At 33.5% G+C, this 14,149-nt stretch overlaps 1 protein-coding gene across 1 annotated transcript; it reads right to left on the bottom strand.

Moving 5' to 3' along the window:
* Window positions 1–1,685: 1,685 nt before the first annotated feature.
* On the bottom strand, window positions 1,686–6,300 carry LOC116417882. The gene is made up of 3 exons (XM_031932985.2): window positions 4,587–6,300; window positions 3,742–4,504; window positions 1,686–3,670 (listed from the first exon to the last, which is right to left on the bottom strand). The coding sequence occupies exon 3, from the start codon at window positions 3,236–3,238 to the stop codon at window positions 2,663–2,665; it is 576 nt and encodes a 191-aa protein (XP_031788845.1). The 5' UTR covers window positions 3,239–3,670; window positions 3,742–4,504; window positions 4,587–6,300; the 3' UTR covers window positions 1,686–2,662.
* Between the last annotated feature and the right edge of the window lie 7,849 nt (window positions 6,301–14,149).

The following is a 14,149-nucleotide window of genomic DNA, read 5'->3' on the forward strand; positions in this document are numbered from 1 at the left end:
TTCGGGGTGCTTGATTAGAGTGAGTCCCCTTGCCTCTCACTTTTGCTCAAAATTCAACGCAGGTGCTCAAAGACACCACCATTTTATTGGATACACAATTCAATTCGATGCTGAAAATGTTCTACTGTTCTGAGTAATACAGCTCTTGGGGTGTTTTCACAAGCGGTTTGAATTCTGTGGATCATATCTTCCCTTGTTGTAGTTTCATGTTCATAAACAACATCTTTCAAATACCCCCACAAATAGAAATCGGGTGATGTCATATCTGGAGATCTCGGTGGCCATCGAACACCGAAATCTCCACGTCCAGTGCGTCCAATCCACCTGTCACGGTAATTTTGATTAAGATATTGTCTAACTATTCGAGCATAGTGCGCAGGAGCTCCATCTAATTGAATCCACATTCTTGCTCTTGTGTATAAATCTACTTCTTCAAGAAGTACTGGAAGACGTTCTCTCAGGAACTGTAAAATTGGACGCACTGGACGTGGAGATTTGGGTGTTCGATGGGCACCGAGATCTCCAGATATGACATCACCCGATTTCTATTTGTGGGGGTATTTGAAAGATGCTGTTTATGAACATGAAACTACAACAAGGGAAGATATGATCCACAGAATTCAAACCGCTTGTGAAAACATCCCAAGAGCTGTATTACTCAGAACAGTAGAACATTTTCAGCAGCGAATTGAATTGTGTATCCAACAAAATGGTGGTGTCTTTGAGCACCTGCGTTGAATTTTGAGCAAAAGTGAGAGGCACTCTAATTAAGCACCCCGAAAAGTGAGAGGCAAGGGGACTCACTCTAATCAAGCACCCCAAAGGGAACACAATCCTATTACGTCCACGTCGTCGTTCCTGGGTAACGCTAATGTTAGGATATAAATATGGACTTCACATAACATTTGATATTGCATTTTTGCACTTTTGACCTTACAAAATGGCTTTAAAGTCAGCAAAGCATAATCACATTTTAACTCAATTATTCTCTTAATGTTTATTACAAAAATGATAATTCTACGAAAAAATTGAAAGGAAAACAATCTTAGGCTGGTACTTCTTATTTGACCTTGAATTGACCTTCTCAAGGTCACTAAGGCAAACTTGAAATGTCATTTCCGACGTAATTTTTTCCGCTGCTCCATATTCCGAGGTCAAAAATAGGGGTTCCCGTTAAAAAAATACAATGTCCTTCAAATGACCTTGAAAATCGAGTTCTAGGTCAAAGGTGTTGGTGTCATTAGATGGCCCCTTTTGCTCCCTTCAACTTTTGTCAAAGTCATCTTTCGACATCAGTAAAATAAAACCAGACAAACAGCTGTTTATCAGATTTTTTGTTATTTGACCTTGAATTGACCTTCTCAAGGTCACCAAAGCAAACTTAAAATATCCTTTGCGACGTAATTTTTTCCGCTCTATCCGATTCCAAGGTCTAAAATAGAGGTTCCTATTTAAAAAAATCACAATTACCCTCAAATGACCTTGAAAATCGAGTTCAAAGTCATAGGTGTTTATGTCATTCGATGGCCCCCTTTACCCCCTTCAACTTTTGTTAAGGTAATTTTTCGTTAAAATTAGTTTTTCCATGGTTTTTTGTCGTGGACGGATTAAAATGAAACACCCTGTATATACCTTATTATAGGAGTATATAGATACATTACGTATATTATTTACATCAAAACACAAAAACATTACATATACATATAACTCCAACCTGTCTGAAGAAATATAGAATACCATGTACATATTTACTTAGTCTATACAATTACGTGACTACTACTTATATAATGCAATAAAAGAAACAGCTGAATGGAGTATATAAATATGTACTTCCAGCAGGGAACTGCACTCAACTGCGATTTTTAAAACTTTATTTAAATCCAATAATATTCTTGCCGCAATATTCAAGCTAGACATCACTTATTTCTATTCCTGCTTTAACTTCGTAAAAACACACATAAACTCTTAATTATAATAATTAAACGATGCAAAAACTGTTTTTAACTGGTTATCTTTTATAAATGAATAATTATTATTAGAATAAATTTGTTGTTACCATACCACCATACTCATATAAGATGTATGTATTTTACAAACTAAGACATATAAAACTTTTTATAAACTAATACCTCATAAATAATCTATTTAGGAAAAAAATAATTGCATCTTCAACATTCTTATTTTGCCATAATCGGCGCATAATAAATTTTTCAATAAACTATTTATCATTATTTTGAGAAGAAATATATTTACATAATTTATTCTAAAACTAATCTTTTATATAATAGTTATTTCAAAATAAATCCTTATTTTTTGCAAAACAAAAAAGTATTTACATTAACTAAACAATGATGGAAAAAAATTATCATAACAATAATTAACAGTGTTATGAAATACTTGCTTAAGTTAAGCTAGACTCTACTCTCAGTTTTTTTACCATGGGTTCTTCTTTATTCGCTTCAACCCTCTTAGACGCCTCAATAAGCTGATATTCCTTTATCATGCAATGACCCCATGGTAGCGTGTCTGTCTGATCAAAGATCAGGTATCGCTTATCGTCATTTGAACTCAAGGCAACCTTCTGCTCCTTCTCAGTCTGAATGACATGAAGACGGCTACGAATATTTGTTTGCTCACGACTAATACAGGTCTTCTTTCGAAGTCAATGGATATAATCATCAAACTCAATAAATGGTGATTTGTCAATTGATGATCGCACACCCTTTATTTTTTTAATAGGTGTTTGATCTTGTACCTTGACTGAGTACATCTTGCTACGGAGGCCAACAAACTCCGTCATGATGTTACCGTTGCTCTCATCCTTCATGAGTCCCACTTTCTTCTTGTTGACAAGAGTGATATTAAGTTGATTATCAGCTGGATAATCAGAAGTGTCGAACTCATGAAGATCAGTTTTCATCAAAGCATACATATCCACATTACTAACTTCGTAGATGAAACTGTCTGTATCTGTGTAGAGGAGTTTAGCCCTATCTCCTACTCGTTTTTGCATGTAATCATAGTGAAAGCGGTAAACAAGCGTTTTTGATAAATCTAGTACTACCAATCCAATGTAAACTGGCTTACGGGTAAAGATCTCTATACGAGAAAGTCGAATGGCCACGAGATTCTCGTCGAAAATCGTACAGCTGTGGAAGTTGGGCTGAGCAATATACGCTTCACAACCGTAGCGACCTTCCCATTTATTTACCAGCTTTACATTGACTTTTGCGCTCATTCTCTATGGTTTCACCATACACTGCATTATTATAGAGCTTGAAAAGCATTTTTTCAAATTCATTTTTCGCGTTCTTCCTCATTTCACTTTTAAGATCAATATATGGTTTCAACCATGGCTTTTGATTGATTTCGATAGCTCGATGAATTTTCTGTAATCGAAGACCATATTTAAGAGCTTGTTTAAGTGCCCTATATTGTAGAATATACCGCTCCTTGTTGTTCAATGTTGTAAGTAACTTTTTCTGCTTTAAGCCTAGAGGTGCAACATGCTCCGGACATAACGTTAGATCCTTGTTAGTATCATGTAGAGTTTCTGGATACTCGAGGTCGACTTCCACGATATAACCGATTAAAGCATCAGACACGTTAAAGAAGTCACTAAGATCACTAAGATCTTAAACCATTGTAAGGCAAGGATTGAGTCATTGCCCTAGAAATAAATGATTTATCAGTATATCATTATTAATCGATAAATTTATTCGAATAAAAAGGTGTTCTTACCATCCGTACAAGTTGTTGACGTCATAGTACATCAGGTACTTTGACTCTTCATCCCGGTTACATCCTGATTCCATATAGCGATTGTTGCCCTTGGCATATCTGTTGCAGCACTGGCTTATACAACCACGGATGCCTCGCTCGACAAAAAGCAGCATGTCTTTGTCAGTCAAAAGCTGGAGCTTGATACCAGTAAATTTTAGCATCCCAAGTGAGACCTGGAGTAGTATAATAGTGTGCAGGATCCAGCTGATAGGTATCAATGCACATGGTTCTAAAGTCTTTCAGACATTTTGCGCATGGTTATAGTCTTCATCTGATATATTATTTTCATACAGAATGCTATAGAAACTTTCTTTGTCTGGGAGCGAGTTTTCGTTTAAGTTATCAAAAGTTTGATGTGATCATAAGGAAACACACCTTTCCTTCTAAGCAATTGTATTTGATAATCATTAAACTCTTTTTTGAACTCTTTTCAAGAATTTCCAACTTCTCCAAATATGAGGCGAGTTTATCAAGCGAAGATGGCATAAAGTGGAATGAATCAATGAATCTAAAGTTAATACCACTTCCATCGATATACTATATGAATGAGATGTATTTTTCTTTGTTTTGTGGAATAATTGAGACTCGATCTTGGAAGCTATTAGCTAGCTGTTTTATAAAAAGATGGGAATCATAACCACTTAAGTTGTGGAAGACGACGGGAATACTTCTTGCATCCATGTATTGAAGATTATAGTTGTTGTGAGCCGCACCACGATATCTAAAATATGAAAGGTATAGAAGGTATAAAGAAAGATAAGAAGCATGTGTATGTAAATATATAAGAATAATATCAAACTTACACTCCCGTGAGATGGCAATGGTCTCAGACTTTCCAATCTTTTTCATCTAAAGAGCCACCGCAAATGTGACAGGTTGCAGCCAAATCAAATAATTTTTTATCTTCATCCTTCATAGATATCGAATTCTTGTATATACTGTCAAGTTCTTCAGCTAGTTTATGAAGCTGTAAGACAAACCATTTTGCAGGATTTTCGTCATGTTCTGCTTCTCTTCTATAGCACATATATTGACTCTTGATTTCATCATGTCTGTATTTTATATAGAAGTCAACACTGAATGGTTCATGTTCTTGGAGAACTTGATCATTATCTTTTACAGGTTTGAGAATACATTCAAAGTCTGCATATACAACTATTGGAACTCTTTCATTGTTCTTAAAGTTTTTAAATTTCAACAAACTGTCTTCAGCATTTTTAGGCAACAAAACTTTACACTTGTTCACTTGCATACAATCTATTTCATGAGCTCTTAATTTATCTTCGTTATGAAAATAGTGGATGCAACGATCACAGATATGTTTTTTATGAACTTTCTTCGATTATTGTGAAGAGACAAGACGAGATAAATTTTTAATCCACATATAATGGAATCGTGGAACTTGCAAGTATTCTTGTTGTTTATCGTCAGTTTTATCTACATAAGTATCTTGCACAAGCAGTAGATTCACGTGTTTAACTTTCTTTAAAGTTGTCAAGTGACACGGAGACATATTAAATTACCTATCTTTTTAAGCATGAATAGATTTACAGATACATCATTCTGTTTCTCAAACTTTGGTATTCGTGTGGTAGATACTGGAAAATCAATATCATTGAAGTTCAATTCGTTCACATAAGCTTCATATTTTGAAACTCGCTGTGCATCCTTATTTACGGGATGTAGATCTGATAGAATAGCCCATTTAAAGCATTCATTATCTTAATTTTGGACATTGACACACGCTTACCTGTTTCGAAGGAGCTTTGGCAGTTCAATGTACGAAGCAGCTTTCATACGACTTAATTTATTCATATTTACAGTCAAGTTGAGAATAGCTTTCAAAGTCTAACGAGAGTCTCGTTCTTGAAACTCTTCCATGTCACGCTCAATTGGTTGTTTAATGTTTTCCCCCGAACCACTCCACTCTGTCAAGTCTGTAATCATATAGATTGAAGTACTCTTAGTATTAAAATATTTCACTTCCACTATTTCTTTATCATCTTTTACAATTGCATATTCTGCAGCCAGAATACAGTGCTCCTTCAATGATTTATGCATTAGCAAATCAGCTTTAATTTTTGTTACAAGTATGGCGCATGCATCTTTCATGAAAGTGCTTATGTCAAGATGTTTTAGATTAGTAATAATACTGGTTTTAAAATTGTTTTTAAATGCAGATTTTGCATCATCCCACATAACTCGTAAAACATTCTCTTGGAGACCAGCACCAACTTTCAGTAGAGAATCATTTAACAATCGCCGTATACTGTATAATGTCCGCATGAGGTTTGACAAGTCTTTTTCTTATAAATATTCAAGCTTGAGAAATCAATCAATTCATTCAGTTCAAAAATAGTTTTAGAGGCTAAATCAATCCACCTCTGCAAGTCGTTGGAGTACGCAAACCCATCACGTGCATTCTTTACACAATGCCACAACTCATTTACAATGTCTAAAAAATACTTTTTTGATCCATACTGAGTCAAATGATTTTCAATGATCTGTAATAAGTATACGCAGTGAAAAAAAGCACTAAATTTTGGAGGAGTTTAAAATTCTCTACCTGTAATTGTTTAAAGAATCCGTAATCTAGATAACTGGCACTCACTCGATAGGGAACCAGCAATACGCAGGAATTACTGAAAACTATAAATAGGTATTATGTGTATTATTATTACAATTATTCAAATAAAATAAGTATACTTGTTTTATTTGATTTTACGCATAGAGTTTTTACTAAATCGAAATGCTAATGGATTTTTTAAACTTTTCTAAGCTACTAATTCTTGTATGAATATATATATATATATATATATATATATATAAAGTAATAAAACATTTAAAATAGGGAATAGGAGCCTTAGTGCATAAAGATACGTGTGTATATAAAATAAAAATATTATTAATTTTACCAGTATATTATGTGGTTGACATTTACACTACTTATCCAAATTATTAATAATTTTGTTCTGATTGATAAACTATAATAAGTAATTCAGATTTTATATATTATAAAATTGAAAGAGAGGATTTTCACCTGATTTAAAACATAAGATTTAAATCAGGTGAAAATCCTGATTATAGTGGTTGTTTTCTTAAAAAGCATGTGATCGCTAGTGTCTAACATTTTTATGCAGAGACTACGATAAAAAAAAACCTATGGAAAAGTACGAGAGTGAGGGCGGCTGTCGCTCAGTTCAAAGAAACGTGAAAGGTGTGAGCATAGGTAAAGTGAAAGTGTTAAGGTAAGGTGTAGGGAACGTTTTGTTAAAACTTGAGCAACGAGCATTACCTCGATACAAAATAGATGTAAATAATCAATTATTATGTTTTAGTTATACATAAATTATTAACTAAAAAATTAATTTTACAAACTATGAACGTTACTGTTCTCCAAGAACTTAATGAAAATAATATAGAAAAGTTTCAGAATGGTAGTTGAAACTATGATGATAAAGAATAAGCGAGCCATACGTCATATGCCAATAGTGCTGAGAGATTTGAAAAAATTGCAAGTAGAATTTTTCAAAAGTGATGTATATGTTATTTTTATGTGGGCGTGTGCGTGTTAAAAGAAAATAATATTGTCACCTTTTATAGTTAGCTTTTATGAAAATAATAATTACCTTTTATGTTGTTAACAGTCACATACTAACACTATTAATAGAACAAAGTTTCACGTTAAAAATACGAACCATTTATATAGAGTATAGTCGCCACACGAAAGAGTGGGGACTATGGGAAACGTATTTAAAAGTACGAGAGAGAGGGTAGTTAAAAAATCCGAGCATCTAGCTGTTTCGGCTGTACCGCGCGCGCTCTAGAGAATTGATGCAATACGCTAGAGTAGAGACTATGGGAAACGCATTTAAAAGTACGAGAGAGAGAGAGAGAGAGAGAGAGAGAGAGAGAGAGAAAGAGAGAGAGAGAGAGAGAGAGAGGATAGATGAAAAATCCGAGGATCTATTTGTTTCGGCTGCACCGCGCGAGCTGTACAGAATCGATGCAATACACCAGAATGAGGACTATGGGAAACGTATTTAAAAGTATGAAAGAAGGGGTAGTGGAAAAATCCGAGGATCTAGCTATTTCGGCTGCACCGCACCCCCCCCCCCCCCCACACACAGTCCAGCCCGCGAATATGTATATACACAAATAAAAAAAATACTATTGGATAGATCTGAATTTGCTCAGTCCATCCACGTTATTATTTTAATTTGCCCCGACTTGGTTTTTTTTGGGAAAAATCAAAATAAAAAATTGAAATATTTACAACTTTGGAATACTTGTATCTCTCTAAGCGAGCATAATAATAGACATTTAAATATGGCAAAAAATTGCTCAGGGGCTACTTCAATTTGCCCTGTAGCCAAATATCCAAAATATTCAATTATTATTACGCAAAAAATAGAAAAACGATTGCAGATTATAACTCCCTGAATTCCGACATTACAGATTTTTCGTTGCAACTGCGTCACTATTCTGCGCATGGTTCGCTGTCGTGTCCAATACCAGAAAACTTTTCAAATTCACTCACGTTTATAATAATATAATCGATTTACTTTGCACATGTCTCAATAATAATATTACTAAACCAAGCATGTCCCAATCATATGTTATGAAACTAATAGTTAGTTTAAGGGATCAATATAATTCTTATATCTCCGTTATTTTATAAAGTAAATCGTTGAAAAACCTCTTTCGATAAACACAAAAACGAACTCATCGATTTACTTTGTACATTTACCTATACTGATATTACTAAACCGAGCGTGTCCCACTCGTATGTTATGTAACCCAACAACATACGGTTACACTGAGCGATCAACATAATTCTTGTATCCCCGTTATTTTTTGAAGTAAATCGGTGAGAATCCTTTTTTTATACGCGGATGTAAGAACCCATCGATTTACTATGTATGTGTTACAATACAAATAATACTAAAAATTAGAGCATATATGTCCCGATTAAATATCAGGAAACTAATAGCACATACTTATTTGGAACGGATTAATGTAATTTTTATTCCCGTTATTTTATAAAGTAAATCGTTGAAAAACCTCTTTCGATAAACACAAAAACGAACTCACCAATTTACTTTGTACATTTACCTATATTGATATTACTAAACCGAGCGTGTCCCACTCGTATGTTATGTAACCCAACAACATACGGTTACACTGAGCTATCAACATAATTCTTGTATCCCCGTTATTTTTTGAAGTAAATGGGTGAGAATCCTTTTTTATACGCGGATGAAAGAACCCATCGATTTACTATGTATGTGTTACAATACAAATAATACTAAAAATTAGAGCATATATGTCCCGATCAAATATCAGGAAACTAATAGCACATACTTATTTGGAACGGATTAATGTAATTTTTATTCCCGTTATTTTATAAAGTAAATCGTTGAAAAACCTCTTTCGATAAACACAAAAACGAACTCATCGATTTACTTTGTACATTTACCTATACTGATATTACTAAACCGAGCGTGTCCCACTCGTATGTTATGTAACCCAACAACATACGGTTACACTGAGCGATCAACATAATTCTTGTATCCCCGTTATTTTTTGAAGTAAATCGGTGAGAATCCGTTTTTTATACGCGGATGTAAGAACCCATCGATATACTATGTATGTGTTACAATACAAATAATACTAAGAATTAGAGCATATATGTCCCGATCAAATATCAGGAAACTAATAGCACATACTTATTTGGAACGGATTAATGTAATTTTTATTCCCGTTATTTTATAAAGTAAATCGTTGAAAAACCTCTTTCGATAAACACAAAAACGAACTCATCGATTTACTTTGTACATTTACCTATACTGATATTACTAAACCGAGCGTGTCCCACTCGTATGTTATGTAACCCAACAACATACGGTTACACTGAGCGATCAACATAATTCTTGTATCCCCGTTATTTTTTGAAGTAAATGGGTGAGAATCCTTTTTTATACGCGGATGAAAGAACCCATCGATTTACTATGTATGTGTTACAATACAAATAATACTAAAAATTAGAGCATATATGTCCCGATCAAATATCAGGAAACTAATAGCACATACTTATTTGGAACGGATTAATGTAATTTTTATTCCCGTTATTTTATAAAGTAAATCGTTGAAAAACCTCTTTCGATAAACACAAAAACGAACTCATCGATTTACTTTGTACATTTACCTATACTGATATTACTAAACCGAGCGTGTCCCACTCGTATGTTATGTAACCCAACAACATACGGTTACACTGAGCGATCAACATAATTCTTGTATCCCCGTTATTTTTTGAAGTAAATCGGTGAGAATCCTTTTTTTATACGCGGATGTAAGAACCCATCGATTTACTATGTATGTGTTACAATACAAATAATACTAAAAATTAGAGCATATATGTCCCGATCAAATATCAGGAAACTAATAGCACATACTTATTTGGAACGGATTAATGTAATTTTTATTCCCGTTATTTTATAAAGTAAATCGTTGAAAAACCTCTTTCGATAAACACAAAAACGAACTCATCGATTTACTTTGTACATTTACCTATACTGATATTACTAAACCGAGCGTGTCCCACTCGTATGTTATGTAACCCAACAACATACGGTTACACTGAGCGATCAACATAATTCTTGTATCCCCGTTATTTTTTGAAGTAAATCGGTGAGAATCCTTTTTTATACGCGGATGTAAGAACCCATCGATTTACTATGTATGTGTTACAATACAAATAATACTAAAAATTAGAGCATATATGTCCCGATCAAATATCAGGAAACTAATAGCACATACTTATTTGGAACGGATTAATGTAATTTTTATTCCCGTTATTTTATAAAGTAAATCGTTGAAAAACCTCTTTCGATAAACACAAAAACGAACTCATCGATTTACTTTGTACATTTACCTATACTGATATTACTAAACCGAGCGTGTCCCACTCGTATGTTATGTAACCCAACAACATACGGTTACACTGAGCGATCAACATAATTCTTGTATCCCCGTTATTTTTTGAAGTAAATCGGTGAGAATCCTTTTTTATACGCGGATGTAAGAACCCATCGATTTACTATGTATGTGTTACAATACAAATAATACTAAAATTAGAGCATATATGTCCCGATCAAATATCAGGAAACTAATAGCACATACTTATTTGGAACGGATTAATGTAATTTTTATTCCCGTTATTTTATAAAGTAAATCGTTGAAAAACCTCTTTCGATAAACACAAAAACGAACTCATCGATTTACTTTGTACATTTACCTATACTGATATTACTAAACCGAGCGTGTCCCACTCGTATGTTATGTAACCCAACAACATACGGTTACACTGAGCGATCAACATAATTCTTGTATCCCCGTTATTTTTTGAAGTAAATCGGTGAGAATCCTTTTTTTATACGCGGATGTAAGAACCCATCGATTTACTATGTATGTGTTACAATACAAATAATACTAAAAATTAGAGCATATATGTCCCGATCAAATATCAGGAAACTAATAGCACATACTTATTTGGAACGGATTAATGTAATTTTTATTCCCGTTATTTTATAAAGTAAATCGTTGAAAAACCTCTTTCGATAAACACAAAAACGAACTCATCGATTTACTTTGTACATTTACCTATACTGATATTACTAAACCGAGCGTGTCCCACTCGTATGTTATGTAACCCAACAACATACGGTTACACTGAGCGATCAACATAATTCTTGTATCCCCGTTATTTTTTGAAGTAAATCGGTGAGAATCCTTTTTTTATACGCGGATGTAAGAACCCATCGATTTACTATGTATGTGTTACAATACAAATAATACTAAAAATTAGAGCATATATGTCCCGATCAAATATCAGGAAACTAATAGCACATACTTATTTGGAACGGATTAATGTAATTTTTATTCCCGTTATTTTATAAAGTAAATCGTTGAAAAACCTCTTTCGATAAACACAAAAACGAACTCATCGATTTACTTTGTACATTTACCTATACTGATATTACTAAACCGAGCGTGTCCCACTCGTATGTTATGTAACCCAACAACATACGGTTACACTGAGCGATCAACATAATTCTTGTATCCCCGTTATTTTTTGAAGTAAATCGGTGAGAATCCTTTTTTTATACGCGGATGTAAGAACCCATCGATTTACTATGTATGTGTTACAATACAAATAATACTAAAAATTAGAGCATATATGTCCCGATCAAATATCAGGAAACTAATAGCACATACTTATTTGGAACGGATTAATGTAATTTTTATTCCCGTTATTTTATAAAGTAAATCGTTGAAAAACCTCTTTCGATAAACACAAAAACGAACTCATCGATTTACTTTGTACATTTACCTATACTGATATTACTAAACCGAGCGTGTCCCACTCGTATGTTATGTAACCCAACAACATACGGTTACACTGAGCGATCAACATAATTCTTGTATCCCCGTTATTTTTTGAAGTAAATCGGTGAGAATCCTTTTTTTATACGCGGATGTAAGAACCCATCGATTTACTATGTATGTGTTACAATACAAATAATACTAAAAATTAGAGCATATATGTCCCGATCAAATATCAGGAAACTAATAGCACATACTTATTTGGAACGGATTAATGTAATTTTTATTCCCGTTATTTTATAAAGTAAATCGTTGAAAAACCTCTTTCGATAAACACAAAAACGAACTCATCGATTTACTTTGTACATTTACCTATACTGATATTACTAAACCGAGCGTGTCCCACTCGTATGTTATGTAACCCAACAACATACGGTTACACTGAGCGATCAACATAATTCTTGTATCCCCGTTATTTTTTGAAGTAAATCGGTGAGAATCCTTTTTTATACGCGGATGTAAGAACCCATCGATTTACTATGTATGTGTTACAATACAAATAATACTAAAAATTAGAGCATATATGTCCCGATCAAATATCAGGAAACTAATAGCACATACTTATTTGGAACGGATTAATGTAATTTTTATTCCCGTTATTTTATAAAGTAAATCGTTGAAAAACCTCTTTCGATAAACACAAAAACGAACTCATCGATTTACTTTGTACATTTACCTATACTGATATTACTAAACCGAGCGTGTCCCACTCGTATGTTATGTAACCCAACAACATACGGTTACACTGAGCGATCAACATAATTCTTGTATCCCCGTTATTTTTTTACGTAAATCGGTGAGAATCCTTTTTTTATACGCGGATGAAAGAACCCATCGATTTACTATGTATGTGTTACAATACAAATAATACTAAAAATTAGAGCATATATGTCCCGATCAAATATCAGGAAACTAATAGCACATACTTATTTGGAACGGATTAATGTAATTTTTATTCCCGTTATTTTATAAAGTAAATCGTTGAAAAACCTCTTTCGATAAACACAAAAACGAACTCATCGATTTACTTTGTACATTTACCTATACTGATATTACTAAACCGAGCGTGTCCCACTCGTATGTTATGTAACCCAACAACATACGGTTACACTGAGCGATCAACATAATTCTTGTATCCCCGTTATTTTTTGAAGTAAATCGGTGAGAATCCTTTTTTTATACGCGGATGTAAGAACCCATCGATTTACTATGTATGTGTTACAATACAAATAATACTAAAAATTAGAGCATATATGTCCCGATCAAATATCAGGAAACTAATAGCACATACTTATTTGGAACGGATTAATGTAATTTTTATTCCCGTTATTTTATAAAGTAAATCGTTGAAAAACCTCTTTCGATAAACACAAAAACGAACTCATCGATTTACTTTGTACATTTACCTATACTGATATTACTAAACCGAGCGTGTCCCACTCGTATGTTATGTAACCCAACAACATACGGTTACACTGAGCGATCAACATAATTCTTGTATCCCCGTTATTTTTTGAAGTAAATCGGTGAGAATCCTTTTTTTATACGCGGATGTAAGAACCCATCGATTTACTATGTATGTGTTACAATACAAATAATACTAAAAATTAGAGCATATATGTCCCGATCAAATATCAGGAAACTAATAGCACATACTTATTTGGAACGGATTAATGTAATTTTTATTCCCGTTATTTTATAAAGTAAATCGTTGAAAAACCTCTTTCGATAAACACAAAAACGAACTCATCGATTTACTTTGTACATTTACCTATACTGATATTACTAAACCGAGCGTGTCCCACTCGTATGTTATGTAACCCAACAACATACGGTTACACTGAGCGATCAACATAATTCTTGTATCCCCGTTATTTTTTGAAGTAAATCGGTGAGAATCCTTTTTTTATACGCGGAT

This window comes from Nasonia vitripennis, assembly GCF_009193385.2.
Source record: "Nasonia vitripennis strain AsymCx chromosome 5 unlocalized genomic scaffold, Nvit_psr_1.1 chr5_random0004, whole genome shotgun sequence".
Lineage (NCBI taxonomy): Eukaryota > Metazoa > Arthropoda > Insecta > Hymenoptera > Pteromalidae > Nasonia > Nasonia vitripennis.

What these genes read in the sequence shown, in the direction of transcription:
- LOC116417882 (XM_031932985.2), bottom strand. Translation starts at nt 3,238, where the DNA reads ATGAGCGCAAAAGTCAATGTAAAGCTGGTAAATAAATGGGAAGGTCGC.